The following is a 17,294-nucleotide window of genomic DNA, read 5'->3' on the forward strand; positions in this document are numbered from 1 at the left end:
AGGTGCCATGCTTGGAGAGATGATGTCTATGCTCAGGCAGGTACTTGATAAAGTTCAGGTTGGTGGCCAGGTATCATCTGCTCGCCACAAGCGCACATGGGGTCGAGCCAGACCTGTTATAAACTGTCGCATATGCAATGATGACAAGCACACCACTGAAGCCCACTGCCGTTCAGACCGCCTTTGTTTCACATGCTTCAGCCCTGACCACATGAGGCGCTCTTGTCCAAACAGAGCTGTCCCAACAGAAAATGTGCAGGGAAACTAAGTGACCTGTGCCTGGAGGGAGGCCGCATGGGTCAAAGTGATTCCTCCCACATACTTGATGCTGCTGAACTGTACCAAAATATTCAAAGAATAAATGAGTCTGAGAATATTATTATGCAAGACACACAAAAAGTCAAAAAAAGTGACAGTTTATTTTACACAAATGTCAAACTTAATGACAAATTAATTCTTGGTGCCATGCTAGATAGCGGCTCGATGGCATGCTCTTTGAGCGATGTAGCCTTACAGTCAATGATTAATGCTGGTGTTGTAATCTCTCACCAGGAGGCTACCAACATTGTATTTGTGGGATGTGGTGGTTCTAGAGTAAGACCGACCTCAATAGTGGATCTGAATATGGAGATCTATGGATGCCAGTTGTCGGTCCCCACCTTTGTAGTGAAAAACCAACAGACTGATCTGCTTCTGGGCTCCAATGTCATCAGGCGACTATTGCACCTGTTAAAGAAAGACTCCTCCTACTGGGCAGCAGTTTCCACACCTCACATAGGTCTCCCAGAACTCGAGGAGTTCCTCTCTCTTCTTGCTGGCCTGGACCGTTGGTCTGGTGAGAATGTCCCAGACAAAGTTGGCACAGTGAGATGTAACACAGCTGTTACTCTGGAGGCTGGCACTGAGTATCTTGTATGGGGCAAACTTCCCAAGGGCACAAAGTTATCACCTGGTTTGACTGTGATGTCTGAGCCCACGTCATCACATTCCGCTCCCCGTGGCATTTTGGTGGCGAGAGCTGTGATACCACTCTGGGGAGACAGGTTAGTCCCTCTCAAGATTTTAAATGCTTCCAGTGGTCCTGTCACCATACATAAGAATGCTAGACTGGCCGATATATACACCTGTCTTGCTATGGAGGACCTAGATATACAAGATGTAACATGCTCATATCAGGCTACCTCTGTCAAACGCACTGAAGTTGATTCTGCAATAGAAAACAATGACAATATACAGGAAAGACTGAGAAGTGCTGGTCTGGGGGATCTGGACCTACAGTCTTGTGATGTGTCAGATGATTGGCGGAGAAAACTAGCAGATCTAGTGATCAGTTATGAGGATGTCTTCTCCCGCCATCACTTAGACTGTGGAGAGGCAAAAGAATTTGTACACAGGATCCGGCTCACAGATGAGAGACCCTTTCGGCTGCCCTATTGCCGCGTGCCTCCTGCTGAGTACCAGAAACTCCGTCAAGTCCTGAATGAGATGGAGGAGAAAGAAATTATATAAAAATAAAAATCAACGAGTGAATTTGCCTCACCTCTTGTCCTCGTTTGGGAAAAGAACGGTGATTTAAGGATCTGCACAGACTTCAGATGGCTCAACAGACGGACCCTGAAGGATGCTCATCCCCTACCACATCAGGCTGATTGCTTGGCTGCCTTGGGAGGAAACATGTTCTTTAGCACAATGGACCTCACGTCTGGCTTTTACAACATGCCACTCCATGAAGATGACCGTAAATACTCCGCCTTTACAACACCCATGGGGTTGTATGAATACAACAGACTTCCCCAAGGCCTGTGCAACAGCCCAGCCAACTTTATGAGGATGATGACCTCAATATTCGGTGACCAGAACTTTCTCAGCCTGCTATGTTACTTCGATGATTTGCTGGTGTTTGGACCATCTGAGGAGGTGGCTCTCGAGAGGTTAGAGATGGTGTTCGGTCGTCTCCGTTACCATAACCTCAAACTGGCTCCAAAGAAATGTTGGCTGCTGAGAAGATCTGTGAAGTTTCTTGGTCACATAATTGACAAATCTGGTGTTTCTACAGATCCTTCTAAAGTTGAGTCCATCAGCAACATGCTCATTACAGATCTCATGGAGCCAGATGGTATCACTCCATCCCATTCATGCATCCGATCATTTCTCGGCATGGTCAACTACTACCAACATTTCATCCCAAACTATTCTGCAATTGCCAGACCACTGTTTGACCTACTGGCTGGTGCAAAACAGAAACGCAAACCAAAGATACTGTTAAGGAAATATGATTATATATAATGCTTAATACAGTTAATCTTAGAAGATATATGGAACACTCTTATTTTAAACAGGTTTGTGTTAAGCATTTGAAACTAAACCAGATGGGTAAGCATTCAGAGATGCAGGAACCAAATGCAGATTAAGGGAGATCTCTCAATGGGACCCCCACTGTGAGGCCAGGCCACAGGCGAAGCCATAAAATTAGCATTTTCCTTGGGAGACAGAGACTTTAGATTTCTCAGGTATCTGTGAGGTCTTATCTCAGGATCGTTCTGTACTCAGAATGACCGTGGGAGCCACAGGGGGTCAGGGCCAGCTATCCGCTCTTTTGTCTCGGTAGAAGGCAGATGGTCCTTTGATCTTTGTCGTAGATTGAGGGGAGTTACAAGTTTCTCTGGGAGCTTCCAGTTGGTTAAAAAGAGGAACGCCTAGAATGCATAAATTAAATAGAAAAACACCCACTCAGTATAAAATTGAATGTCACCACTAAATTTGCAGAAAGTTGCCATTTTTTTGCTTTTTGCATTGGCTCTCTCTCCAAAGACGTCTTTGCTTTTTGTTTGTCTTTGTTTCGTGTCTGTTTGTCTCCCCTTGTGTGTCTTTATTTTTATGAGAAAAATGCATATCTCTGTTCCTCTGCAGCTTTGTTGTTGATTGCTTTGTATGAGATTAAACTCTGTGATCTGTGACGTCAACACGCTTTGTTGTTGTTTTGTTTTAGCAGCGCGCCGCCACTCGCCAAGGACTCGGGAGAGAAAAGAGGAAAGAGCCAAAACTTTTTGTCTAAAACTAGCGTTAAATTACCTCTTTTTTACAATACCCACCAAGCGAAAACTCCAGTTCCGCAAACTGACTCCAGCTGATTGGACAGACGAGCATCTCTCTGCATTCATGGAGCTTAAAGCAGCTTTGGTTAACTCAGTAATTCTGGCCCACCCAGACTTTAACCGCCCATTTCTCCTGTCTACCGATGCATCACTAGACGGTTTGGGTGCAGTCCTCTCACAAGTCCAAGAGGGCGAAAGTGTGGCTCGTCCAATAGCATTCGCTAGCAAGTCTCTCACACGCGCTCAAAAGAAATATCCAGCCCACCGTCTCGAGTTTTTAGCACTGAAACGGTCGGTGTGTGACAAATTTAGCCACTGGCTGAAAGGACATGTATTTACAGTGTGGACAGACAACAACCCACTCACCCACATTCTCACAAAGCCACGTCTGGATGCCTGTGAACAGAGATGGGTGGCAAAGCTGGCTTCTTACGTCTTTGATATTAAATATATCCCTGGCTCTAAAAATGTGGTGGCAGATGCCTTAAGTCGCCATCCCTTTGTCAAATCTGCTGTGGGAAGGAGGCTGTTGCAGAGCCCACACAGCCAGCTACTTAATGAGGCCCTCCCTGTTTCATCTGGTTCAGTACAAGAGGCTTTCAGACAGTCAAGTGCCAAAGACCAGGACTCCAACGTGTTGCACTTACCTGACAGCACAAAGTTTCAGTCCTTCACAAAAGATGATGTTCATGCTCTTCTTGAGACACACAGTGCATGGGAGTCTGCTGCTAGAGTACGAGCTGTTGACACCCTTGAACATCTGCCCCAACTGATCCTCCCATCTCAAGATGATCAACCTGTGTTTTCAGAAACTGTATTGAGAGAAAAACAGCATAATGACCCTGTGTTATCAAGAGTGTTATACTATGTTAATCGTGGCCGTCGTCCGTCAAGAAGAGAAAGGTCGAATGAACAAACAATGGTCATTAAATACCTCAAACACTGGGAGAAGTTTGCTGTGTCCAATGACATCCTCTACAGACTGTCTAAAGACCAAATTACCCGTAAGAGACGCCACCAGTTCGTGGTCCCTTATTCTCTCAAGGCTGATGTTCTCAAAGGGATACACGACAATGCTGGTCATCAAGGGCAGTTCAGAAGTTTGGCTATTGCTCGTCAGAGGTTCTTCTGGCCCCATATTGACCGTGATGTCAAAGAGTATGTTCGCCAGTGTCCCAGATGTGTCATCGCAAAGTCCCCCGATCCAGATGGTCGAGCACCTCTTGAGAGTATAAAAACATCTGCACCACTGGAGATTGTGTGTATAGACTTTTGGACAACGGAGGATTCTAACAACAAGTCTATTGATGTGCTGGTTGTAACTGATCATTTTACGCGGCTTGCTCAGGCCTTTCCTTGCCGTGACCAATCTGCAAAACAAGTGGCGAGGCAGCTTTGGGACAAGTACTTTTGCATCTATGGTTTTCCTGAGAGAATCCATTCTGACCAAGGCCCATCCTTTGAAAGTCAGCTCATAAGCGAACTGTTGAAAGTTGCTGGTGTGAGAAAATCCCATACGACCCCCTATCATCCAGTGGGTAACGGCAGTGTGGAACGCTTCAACAGAACACTGGGAAACATGATAAGAGCACTTGCACCAGATGCAAAACAGAATTGGCCACAAAAACTTCAGACATTGACCTTCATGTACAACTGCAGTCAATGAAACCACAGGCTATGCCCCTTTTTATCTGATGTATGGGAGAGTGCCATGCCTCCCTGTTGACGTGCTTTTTAAGAACATTCTCCAAGATCCTGAAATTGGTGGATATGATAAGTATGTACTGTCCCTGACTAAAGATCTTCAAGATGCTATGGCCATAGCTCAAAATCATGCAAACAAGGAACAAGATCGACAGGCTGTTCTCTACAATCGCCAAACTAAAGGGAAATCTATTGGGGTTGGCGACCGTGTTTTAGTATCAAACAAGCGTGAAAGAGGCAAACGCAAAACTGCTGACCGCTGGGAGTCTACTGTGTACACCATTGTGGGCGTGAACCCTACAACTCACACATATCAAATAAAACACCCCACCACCGGTCAAGTTCGAGTTGTGCATCGTAACCTCTTGATGCTAGTGAACTTCCTTCCTGTTGATACATCCAGTCAGCCTGTTGACTCTGCTGCCCTCACAACTGAAAGCTCTGACATTAACTCTATTTCAGATGTTCTGGGATCAGTCATGCAGGAAACGATTCAAGAATCAGAACACAAGACTGGGTCAGCTCCCTATCTGATGAGCCCCTTGATGTTGCCCCTGTGAATGACTCTGATGGAGATGTTGTCTCTGCAGCACAGGCAGACGGGGAATCTCTGTTGCCCCCTAGTGAGATGGACTGTGACAATAATCCCTCAAATGCTTCAGTTGACACACAGAGTGTTTGTCCACACACTTCACTAGTTGCACTTCATTTATTTATTTTCCGTTATGGTGATAATTCAGCACTTTAATCATTTCGGTCAAAATTCAGCAGGGGTGGGTGTAACAGAGAGAAAAGTGTGTATGAATGTGTATGTGAATTTTGCCCAAAATAATAATAATAGTGTGTATGTGTTTGTAATGAGATTGTTGTATCCATGTGTTTGGAGCCACCTGGTGGTGTGATGAGTGGCTGCATGCAACGGGTCCTTCAGACGCTCTCGCGGCTTCTCCCACCAGAATTCTGAGGAACGCTGGTGGAGGTTGGTGCGAGAGAGGCAGCTGTTCGCTATTGTTTTTACTTGGGGCCATATTTTTCTAGTTCAACAATTAACGAAATACTGTAAGATCATTTAACAATTACAAATATAATTTATAAAGTTTTCTTGTGGTTGGGCTGGAAAAATATGACCCTATGAGTGGGAGCTGCGCCAGTTGGTGTTTGTGGCTGACCGCTCAGTCAAGAAGGGTTACACTAGTGAGATTTGTTGAGTATCAGTGACGTTAACGTCTGATGAACACGGCCTTTAAGATTCAGGTCACATTTGAAAAGATCGGATACGAATCAAATACACAAGTTGCCTGGGTCGCTTTCGAAAAAATGCGACCTGTATTCAGACTATCAGCTACAGGTCGCATTACAGCAAAAAAAAAAAAAAAAAAACAGGAAGTGGAAACTGCAGTGCTTATGATAAGCGCAATATGCTTCACTTAGCTCCTTGATATGAAAAATAGGAAGTTGAATTTTGGGTTTAAATTCAAGTTCCTATCGCTATGCAAACCCTCCACATCTTCTGACCTCCTGTATGCAAAAATCTACATATAATTGCTTTGAATTATACTATTATACTCAAAAGCAATCATTGTATGTACACATGCACATAATCACACAAAGAACCGTTGTTCACTTGGAGTTTTCAGGATTTCAACCGGTGATTGTTTTAACTGCAGTTAAATATGAACAAACTGTCTTCAAAAACTCAATAAAGTTCACAGTTTCCTAACGTTGAAGTCCAGAATGAACGTGTTCAAAGCATCCAAGTTTATAGAAAGCCATCAAGCTCACATATACATAAAATATGACTTTTAGCACCTAAACAGCTCTTTATCTGTGAGCTGCACATGTGGTTTTTGTGTTCAACGTCTGCAGGCTGTTCTTGAGAAAACATCTCAACTCATTATCGCTTTCTTCCCGTGTGAAGAACTACAGCTAAGCTCCCTCAGCACATTCAGGCTAGCTTGGCTCCGCTTAACCGATCCTAGGAAGACGCCGCTGACCGCAGTACCAGGACAGGCCTGCGCTGTGCTCGGTAAGTGCTTGGAAAGAAACATTTCTTCAGTTAAACAGGCGTTTGAAGCAGCTACCGCGTAAAGGCGGGCTGCTTTTATAGCTACTTTGTTTTAATTAACGGAGCAACTAGCATTTGTGTTGGCTAAGCTAACGCGTTAAGGCGGGCTTGGACACTTTTAATATTTTTTGCTGCAATAATTAAATACTCAGACTTATAAAAACAATCTAGACAAACATCAAGGATTTTACCAGATAATTATTTTTTCAGAAGAGCTCATATCATACAGCATTTTCCTTGTATTCAATTAGAGCGCTGTGATTGGATAAAAGAAAATGGCCTGTTTTTCATTGTGCTTCTTTTTGCATCCACTACAAATCTGCCAGTCACAAACAGGAGGATCTGCTTATTTAGAGGAGGTATAAAACTGGGAGTAGATCCCCTCCAAGGAAATCCTGTAATCCATCAGCAAAATGTTCCTCTTCACTTTGGTGCTGGTGGTGCTGTTTCTACCGGAAGGCAAGTTTTTGATTACGATTAATATTATTCTAACATTGCATTATTTAGTGTGATTTCATTATATTTAGATTTTCTCCCATTAAAACTTACAATAATAATCTCTTTTCTACTTTTCTTGTTAAACTTTCAAACTTTTTTTTCCCTCTCTGTATTTTGTGCTGATGTGATTCAGCCATTTTGTCTTGGTTAAGAAGAGGATTTTGGCATTTAGAAATAATTCTATATAATAGTTTCCTTCATACTTTTGTTGACAATAAATGTTCATTTTCTCCTTGTTTTAATTAGCTGACAACCTGAAATGTAAATGTGAATCTGGCCCCGAGGGAATTTGCTCTGATGAAACAACTGAATGTTCCTCAAAGAACTATAGTTGTTCAGTAAGAACAAAAGTCTATTATTTAGGTACGTATTTGTGAGGTTTCCTGTTGATGATTCTTAGTTTGGGAACTCATCAGTTTAAAATTTGTGTTCTTTAATTACAGGTGGTGCAAAGTCTGAGCACAACTCCAAAGGTTGCATTAGGTCTGAACTGTGTATTAGCTTCTCTGTCAGCTATGGAGCTTACAGAATTGTACAAAACACCAAGTGCTGCAGTGAAGATCTCTGCAACGCCCAGATTAACTACACAAAACCTGGTAATTAATTCATTGATTATGTTTTTCAATACTTTGCACAATTTGAATTTACAGTGCTCACAAACTTTTTTTAACTAACTATAGATTTGGATTAAAAAACAGAATACACTTAGTTTTGTAATTCCAGCTTCATATACGTGTTTTAGAAGAAACAAGTTGGTGACAAAAAATTAAAGCTTTTAAGAAAAAATTATAATAATTCTTAATTTCTTTTAAACTGAATAACTATCTCTGTATTTTAGTCTCCACTCCAAATAGAAAAAAGTGCTACAGCTGTGATGAAGAAAACTGCATGAAAACCCTTAAATGTGCAGGGGATGAAAACTACTGCATTGATATAAAAGGTAAAAGGCCAACATGTTTGCATGCTTCATATTTATCATCACAAGAACATTAAGACCAGATACAAATGTGTTACTTGTATCATAACTATTTTCATTTTCACAGGACATGCAGTAGGAGTAACTTTGATGTCGAAGGGATGTGCCTCTAAGTTGGTGTGCTCAGATCAATTTTCTTCAGTGATGAGTCAGTTAACTTCACGGCCCCCTGGAACAAAGATTAGCTGCTGCCGGGGCAACTACTGCAACGGCGTCAGCAGCACCATCAGCAAAAGCAGCGCCAGCAGCACCAGTCCCACCCTGCTGCTCCTGTTGGTGCCTCTGTTGTTTTCTAACTTTTTTCTTAGCTCACAGAAGCTACTGAATTGCTGCCATGTTTTCTTTTTAATCACAATTCATTTTCTAAACCTGTTCTTTTTATTTGATTCTATAGCTTGGTTAGCTAAGCAACATGTTATAATCAACAACATCCTCTATACTTTGTTGTTCTATACTAAAATAATCTTCCTCAATAAACACAATTTTTTTTAATTCTGGGTCCAGTACCGATCTGATTCTAAATGTTTAGTTTTGAAAAAACAAAATGACTTGATGTTATAGATGTGGAATAAACATGTTTGATTTTCTTTGATTTAATATTAAAACTTGTTTTAATCAAAGAAAAGTTAAAAGCTTTCAGAGCCCAAGATTGTAGAGTTTGAATGGAAAACTAACCAACATGAACGTAAAATTCAACCTGGAGAGACTCAGAGAGAAAGTAGCTGTCTTACTTTCTTAGCTGATAGAAATAATTGCATTGCTACCAGGTTTTCTTTTTATGCATAATTCATTTAATAAATCTGTTTTTTTTCTTTTCATTGATTCTCTATAAATTCACTAAGATAAAACCAAGCAACATTCTGTAAACATCCTCAATACTTCACTGCTGTTGTTCTCTAAAAACAAATCCTGCTGAATAAATGCATTAAAAATAAATCTGTGTACTTTTCTGATTCTAAATGTTTATTTTTTAATCTGATGCAACTGAGGAAGATTGACTGAAATGATTTAAAAACATGAACTGAAAGGCTGGGGATAAAAGGAGAGAGGGAATAAAATTAGGTGTGAGTGAAGGATTTTTTTAAGATAACTGAATGGCTGTTGCCACATGAATAATTTGCTTTGTCAAAAAACTGCATCCCTCCTCAAACATGAAGAAATAAAGAGTTATGAGTGAAATAGCTTTTTCTACATAATCACCTGTTCTATGAAATAAAGGTAGGAGTTTCATACCAACAGGACAATATTTGGGGAATATCGTCCAGCTTTAACCTTTTACAATCTAAAACTCTCACCACTTTCAAATACATAATGTTTTACATTTACTCAATTTAAATAAATTAATTTATCAAACATGTTTTATCCAAATGTTCAGAGGATCTTTGGACACTAATCCTGTCATTAGTGCATAAGTCCTCTATTTGTGCCAGACATAATCTAATTCAATGCAAACTTGTTTATTGCACTTATTATATAAACACGTCTGGCCAAGTTTTACACCAACGTTTCTCCTGCCTGTGATGGAGGCCAACATTCTCCAGGCAAGTTGATCCACACTATCTGGCTTTGTCCTCAGCTTATTGGTCCAAAGCTTCTGATGATGCACATTTATTTAATTTGTGAAGCATTTTATGTTAAAATGTGTAAAAACTATTATCATTTTCTGTTTGATCTCTTTAATAAACAGAATATTGAATAACTTGCTGTTTCTATACGTTTTGGTTAATTCAAGGTTCAAACTACTAACTAAGGTTAGTAGTTTGTTATAAACAACCAGACTACATGGCAAGATGTAATCATGGAACTGTGCTAATAAATATTCAAACTATATCAGTTTTTCCTGTAAAATCAGATCGTTTTGTTATTTTGGGGATCAAACAGATTATTTGTGCTTAAAGTCACAAATGGCTTGAAATGGCTCTTGGCTCACACCTCTGCTTTATTCTCTAACTGCAGCAAAGTGCTGGAAACTGGTTTCACTGGACACAAGATTTCCTGTTCTGCAAGACTAAAGGACCAACAATGAATCATGTTCATTTAAAAATCTGTGAGCTGTAATCATCAGTCTTTAAAATTAAAGCATAAAGCATAAAATGCACTGTGATGAACCTTGGTGTAAATTCAAACTGGAAGATGCTTTTCTTTTCATCTGCTCAGTCAATCACCTCATCATGCGCCTCCTTCCCATCTCCGCCGATTTCGTCTGGGTCGGGCCTGGTTAATACTTGAATGGGAGACTGCCTGGGAATACCAGGTGCTGGAAGCTTTTACTGGCTCTTTCGCTAAAATGTGAAAGATGATACTAAAGCAAAAATGTATCACAGCAGAGGTAAGAATACATGTAGAAGTGGTCAGTGGTGAGTTAAACAGTGTGAAAATGCAAAAGTCTTTAGTGCCCCCTGGTGGTGACAAAAGCACCTGATATAGTAATACCAGGTGCGGTAAGATGTAGCCACCACCAGGGGGCACTAACAACTCTTTAACTCCACATTTTCACACTTTATAAATTCGGCACAGATCAAAAACTTCTGCGTTTATTCATACCTCTGACACATGTTGCTTCAATGTTATCTTTCACAAAATATATTTTTGCTAATAAACATTTAGAATCAGATTTTTTTATATATATTTTGGTGTTTGTTTACTAAATTTATAGAGAATCAGCTCAAAGAAAAAGAGCAGACTTATTAAATGAAACATGCTTAAAAAGAAATCATGGCAGCAATGTTGTTGTTTCTATAAGCTACGAACATGAGACAGAAAATAACAGTGACAGCAACAGGACCAGCAGGGGGCGTACTGGCACTGCTGGTCCTGTTGCAGTAGTCGCCCTGGCAACAGCGAAACTCTTCTGCATCTAATAGATCCATCTCCTGCTGCATTCACTGTGAAGATGAAAATAAAGTTATGTTGTCAGTAACATGTTTGTTTTCTGGTCTTAGCAGGATAAATACTCATTATGTAAAAACATGATATTCTCTTTCCTGATACTGTGATGCAGGAGGTTTCATTCCCTTCACAGTTGAGGGATTTCATGCAGTTTTCTCCTTCACAGCTGAGAACTTTTTTTCCATTTGGGTTGAACTTCTAGTCTAAAGAACTGCAGAATCATAACAATTTTTTCTTCAAAGTTCTCACTTTTTTTTATGTCACCAGCCTTGTTTCACCCCAAATATCTGCATAGGTATGGAGCTAAATTGGGGCCACAAAGGTTCGTCAGAAGAAAAAAAATGAAACTGGGAAAAATGTTTGAAATTTAAAAATAACATTTGAAACTAAGAAACATGTTCAAAACTACTTTTCAGATTTAAGGTATTTTTGAGCTTCAGATATGTCCATTTTTTTCAGATTCAAACTTCTGGCCCTGTTTTGGCCTGGGTGGCTGGACCTCAGATGGCAAGGACATGGACTCATGACTGACAGCTGGACAACTGCAGTCATTGTGTTTGAATCTGTAAAAAAAATAATGATAAATCTCTGGAATAAAAAAAAACTTTTAAATCTGAAAAGTAGTTTGGAGTATTTCTGTCAGGTTCAAATCTTTTTCTCCTATTGAACAAACTTTATGGCCCCAATTTAAACTTCATACTAGAATGACACACTAAGTGTATTAAACATTTTCCAGTACTTGCCCAATTGACCAAGGTAAAAAAATAATAATAAAAATGGGTTACCATATTAAAATATTCAGTTCATACAGAAACAAATCAGACAAAACTAGAGTTATTAATCAGTCTAAAGCCATCTTTATAAAGTTAAATATGTACATCACATATACCTAAAATAGAGGCTGTGTTTCAACTGCAGTCTGAAGTGACCCAATTCCTGATTTTTGTCAATCAGATTTTTTTTGCTGTGACCTTTCACATTTCCCAATTAATGCGACCTAATCTCCTGTGAACGCAATACACCAGAAAGTGTCCCGTATGCCCAGTAGAGGGCGCAATAAGGTCACACATAGAGAGAGAGCTCATTGTTTTGCCAACTGCCTTAAAGAATAAGAAAAAGCGCTCAGTGTTTGTGGAAGTAAACATGGATGCTAACAGTGGAGCAAAGCTTGTTATTTTGAAGTTGTTGACCGACAGGAGCAGCATATTAACAACTTAATCCTCATTATTGTCCATCATGGTTGTTATTTTCCTTCTCGCTTACAAAGACTAGTGAGATTTGTTGAGTATCAGTGACGTTAACGTCTGATGAACACGGCCTTTAAGATTCAGGTCACATTTGAAAAGATCGGATACGAATCAAATACACAAGTTGCCTGGGTCGCTTTCGAAAAAATGCGACCTGTATTCAGACTATCAGCTACAGGTCGCATTACAGCAAAAAAAAAAAAAAAACCAGGAAGCGGAAACTGCAGTGCTTATGATAAGCGTAATATGCTTCACTTAGCTCCTTGATATGAAAAATAGGAAGTTGAATTTTGGGTTTAAATTCAAGTTCCTATCGCTATGCAAAACCCTCCACATCTTCTGACCTCCTGTATGCAAAATCTACATATAATTGCTTTGAATTCTACTATTATACTCAAAAGCAATCATTGTATGTACACATGCACATAATCACACAAAGAACCGTTGTTCACTTGGAGTTTTCAGGATTTCAACCGGTGATTGTTTTAACTGCAGTTAAATATGAACAAACTGTCTTCAAAAACTCAATAAAGTTCACAGTTTCCTAACGTTGAAGTCCAGAATGAACGTGTTCAAAGCATCCAAGTTTATAGAAAGCCATCAAGCTCACATATACATAAAATATGACTTTTAGCACCTAAACAGCTCTTTATCGTGAGCTGCACATGTGTTTTGTGTTCAACGTCTGCAGGCTGTTCTTGAGAAAACATCTCAACTCATTATCGCTTTCTTCCCGTGTGAAGAACTACAGCTAAGCTCCCTCAGCACATTCAGGCTAGCTTGGCTCCGCTTAACCGATCCTAGGAAGACGCCGCTGACCGCAGTACCAGGACAGGCCTGCGCTGTGCTCGTAAGTGCTTGAAAGAAACATTTCTTCAGTTAAACAGGCGTTTGAAGCAGCTACCGCGTAAAGGCGGGCTGCTTTTATAGCTACTTTGTTTTAATTAACGGAGCAACTAGCATTTGTGTTGGCTAAGCTAACGCGTTAAGGCGGGCTTGGACACTTTTAATATTTTTTGCTGCAATAATTAAATACTCAGACTTATAAAAACAATCTAGACAAACATCAAGGATTTTACCAGATAATTATTTTTTCAGAAGAGCTCATATCATACAGCAATTTCCTTGTATTCAATTAGAGCGCTGTGATTGGATAAAAAAAAATGGCCTGTTTTTCATTGTGCTTCTTTTGTATCCACTACAAATCTGCCAGTCACAAACAGGAGGATCTGCTTATTTAGAGGAGGTATAAAACTGGGAGTAGATCCCCTCCAAGGAAATCCTGTAATCCATCAGCAAAATGTTCCTCTTCACTTTGGTGCTGGTGGTGCTGTTTCTACCGGAAGGCAAGTTTTTGATTACGATTAATATTATTCTAACATTGCATTATTTAGTGTGATTTCATTATATTTAGATTTTCTCCCATTAAAACTTACAATAATAATCTCTTTTCTACTTTTCTTGTTAAACTTTCAAACTTTTTCTTCCCTCTCTCTATTTTGTGCTGATGTGATTCAGCCATTTTGTCTTGGTTAAGAAGAGGATTTTGGCATTTAGAAATAATTCTATATAATAGTTTCCTTCATACTTTTGACAATAAATGTTCATTTTCTCTTTGTTTTAATTAGCTGACAACCTGAAATGTAAATGTGAACCTGACTAATATGGAACTTGCTCTGAGGAAACAACTGAATGTTCCTCAAAGAACTATAGTTGTTCAGTAACAACAAAAGGCTATTATTTAGGTACGTATTTGTGAGGTTTCCTGTTGATGATTCTTAGTTTGGGAACTCATCAGTTTAAAATTTGTGTTCTTTAATTACAGGTGGTTCAAAGTCTGAGCGGAACTCCAAAGATTGCTTTATGTTGATCTGTGTCTTAATTACTCTATCAGCTATGGAGATTACAGAATTGTACAAAACAGCAAGTGCTGCAGTGAAGATCTCTGCAACGCCCAGATTAACTACACAAAACTTGGTAATTAATTCATTGATTATGTTTTTCAATACTTTGCACAATTTGAATTTACAGTGCTCACAAACGTTTTTTAACTAACTATAGATTTGGATTAAAAAACAGAATACACTTAGTTTTGTAATTCCAGCTTCATATACATGTTTTAGAAGAAACAAGTTGGTGACAAAAAATTAAAGCTTTTAAGAAAAAATTATAATAATTCTTAATTTCTTTTAAACTGAATAACTATCTCTGTATTTTAGTCTCCACTCCAAATAGAAAAAAGTGCTACAGCTGTGATGAAGAAAACTGCATGAAAACCGTTAAATGTGCAGGGGATGAAAACTACTGTGTTAATGTAACAGGTAAAAGGCCAACATGTTTGCATGCTTCATATTTATCATCACAAGAACATTAAGACCAGATACAAATGTGTTACTTGCATCATAACTATTTTCATTTTCACAGGACATGCAGTAGGAGTAAGTTTCATGATGAAGGGATGTGCCTCTAAGTCGGTGTGCTCAGATCATTTTTCTTCAGTGATGAGTCAGTTAACTTCACAGCACCCTGGAGCAAAGGTTAGCTGCTGCCGGGGCAACTACTGCAACGGCGTCAGCAGCACCATCAGCCCAGGAAGCAAAAGCAGCGCCAGCAGCACCAGTCCCACCCTGCTGCTCCTGTTGGTGCCTCTGTTGTTTTCTATCTTTTTTTCTTAGCTCACAGAAGCTACTGAATTGCTGCCATGTTTTCTTTTTAATCACAATTCATTTTCTAAACCTGTTCTTTTTATTTTTCTATAGCTTGGTTAGCTAAGCAACATTTTATAATCAACAACATCCTCTATACTTTGTTGTTCTATACTAAAATAATCTTCCTCAATAAACACAATTTTTTTAATTCTGGGTCCAGTACCGATCTGATTCTAAATGTTTAGTTTTGAAAAAACAAAATGACTTGATGTTATAGATGTGGAATAAACATGTTTCATTTTCTTTGATTTAATATTAAAACTTTTTATTAATCAAAGAAAAGTTAAAAGCTTTCAGAGCCCAAGATTGTAGAGTTTGAATGGAAAACTAACCAACATGAACGTAAAATTCAACCTGGAGAGACTCAGAGAGAAAGTAGCTGTCTTACTTTCTTAGCTGATAGAAATAATTGCATTGCTACCAGGTTTTCTTTTTATGCATAATTCATTTAATAAATCTGTTTTTTCTTTTTATTGATTCTCTATAAATTCACTAAGATAAAACCAAGCAACATTCTGTAAACATCCTCAATACTTCACTGCTGTTGTTCTCTAAAAAAATACTGCTGAATAAATGCATTAAAAAATAATTCTGTGTACTTTTCTGATTCTAAATGTTTATTTTTTAATCTGATGCAACTGAGGAAGATTGACTGAAATGATTTAAAAACATGAACTGAAAGGCTGGGGGTAAAAGGAGAGAGGGAATAAAATTAGGTGTGAGTGAAGGATTTTTTTAAGATAACTGAATGGCTGTTGCCACATGAATAATTTGCTTTGTCAAAAAATGCATCCCTCCTCAAACATGAAGAAATAAAGAGTTATGAGTGAAATAGCTTTTTCTACATAATCACCTGTTCTCTGAGCTAAAGTGTTGGTTAAATTGTATTATTAGTATTATCAAATATTTGTTGTATCATGTAGCCTTGTAGTTACATTTAGATAATGTTTCTGTGTGTTAAATAACTTTGATTCTATCCTGAGACTTCCCTGGGAAATAGGGGTGACAGCTACTCTCAGCAGCTGTTGCCCTGCAGGACTTCCTACAAGACAGAGGTGTTAGTTGCTCCCAGCAGAGTTTTACAAGCCTGCAATAAACTCTGCTCTGTGCTACAAAGCCGTTGCTTTGAAGCTATACAACGTGTCCTATTCGACGCCGTGCCTGGAGCAAGAAGGATTTAGATTGTAGATAACATGTGTTTAGTTTAGTGATTGTCTTGTAGCACTGCAACTAAAATGCTTTGACCCCACCCCTTAGAGTTGCAGTGCTCTCTGTGAAAGGGACTCTGAAAGAGCAATAAAAGAGAGGAACAGACAGATGTGTTTCAGAGCAGGTTGGAGATTTGTTACTGAAAGCACATCTCTGTCTGCTCTCCTCGCGAGAAACAAAGAATCTAACTCTCTTGTCTTTCCTGTGTTTGTTTAATAGGTATTTAGACCTGACATTATTTGGTCCTTCGCAGCCGGATGCCAAAATACCGGAAGGATTCCAGCGGGCATGGTGGACCCCAGTAAAGACCGTGCGCACGGCAAGTTTCCTAGTGGAAGCTTATCAGAACCTGTTCAAGGGCTGGCGCTCTGCCTGCCTGCTGGGATCTGACGGTTGACGGCTCTGAGGGGAAGACAGAGGGTGAGTGGATTCTTGTTTAAAAGTGTGGCGAATGACTGAGGGTCATTGCGCGAATAAGAAAACCCTGGAAATTCTAGACTCTAACAGGTAAAAATAGGGCACACAATCCGTGAAGGACGTCCAAAGTCCTTGCGCAAAAGTTCGTGGAAAAAAAGGCGCACGGAGCCTAGTGCAGACCTGCAATAAAATTTAATAAATTGGAAGATAAAAATAAAAATAATAAAATTTAATCAATTAGGCGATAAAAATAAAAATAATAAAATTTTCTCGATAAAAAATAAAAAATAATGTAATTTAATCAATTAGGCGATAAAAATAAAAAATAATAAAAAAAATTTCAATTCGATATATAATGATAAAATTTACTCAACAATAAAAAATTTAAATCAGGCACTAAAATTGTAATTGGAACGGATGGCGGAGTCCGACGAGGCAGGCGTTTAAATTCCGTGTGAGTGTGATTGGAGATATAAATACCACTTG

General features: G+C 39.2%; 1 protein-coding gene across 3 annotated transcripts; it reads left to right on the forward strand.

The window, feature by feature from the left end:
* Positions 1 to 6,079: 6,079 nt before the first annotated feature.
* LOC114143467 (phospholipase A2 inhibitor and Ly6/PLAUR domain-containing protein-like) lies at positions 6,080 to 15,640 on the forward strand. 3 transcript variants are annotated; one of them, XR_003595255.1, is made up of 7 exons: positions 6,376 to 6,825; positions 7,191 to 7,323; positions 7,609 to 7,725; positions 7,806 to 7,958; positions 8,201 to 8,302; positions 8,406 to 8,963; positions 15,480 to 15,640. XR_003595255.1 is itself a non-coding variant. In XM_028015543.1 (6 exons), the coding sequence occupies exons 2-6, from the start codon at positions 7,278 to 7,280 to the stop codon at positions 8,828 to 8,830; spliced, it is 843 nt and encodes a 280-aa protein (XP_027871344.1). In that variant the 5' UTR covers positions 6,080 to 6,825; positions 7,219 to 7,277; the 3' UTR covers positions 8,831 to 9,270. The 3 variants fall into 3 exon arrangements, 2 of the variants coding, with proteins under 2 accessions (XP_027871344.1, XP_027871343.1); XM_028015543.1 differs by lacking the exon at positions 15,480 to 15,640 and having other exon boundaries at positions 6,080 to 6,825; positions 7,219 to 7,323; positions 8,406 to 9,270; XM_028015542.1 differs by lacking the exon at positions 15,480 to 15,640 and having other exon boundaries at positions 8,406 to 9,270.
* The last annotated feature ends 1,654 nt before the right edge of the window (positions 15,641 to 17,294 follow it).

Source organism: Xiphophorus couchianus, chromosome 4 (genome assembly GCF_001444195.1).
Source record: "Xiphophorus couchianus chromosome 4, X_couchianus-1.0, whole genome shotgun sequence".
In the NCBI taxonomy this organism is placed as follows: domain Eukaryota; kingdom Metazoa; phylum Chordata; class Actinopteri; order Cyprinodontiformes; family Poeciliidae; genus Xiphophorus; species Xiphophorus couchianus.

Excerpts from the sequence above, each read along its gene's own strand:
- LOC114143467 (XM_028015543.1), top strand. The coding sequence starts at position 7,278 with ATGTTCCTCTTCACTTTGGTGCTGGTGGTGCTGTTTCTACCGGAAG. Across the intron at positions 7,324-7,608 it reads GGTGCTGTTTCTACCGGAAG|CTGACAACCTGAAATGTAAA; the intron begins GCAAGTTTTTGA and ends TGTTTTAATTAG. Across the intron at positions 7,959-8,200 it reads GATTAACTACACAAAACCTG|TCTCCACTCCAAATAGAAAA; the intron begins GTAATTAATTCA and ends TCTGTATTTTAG.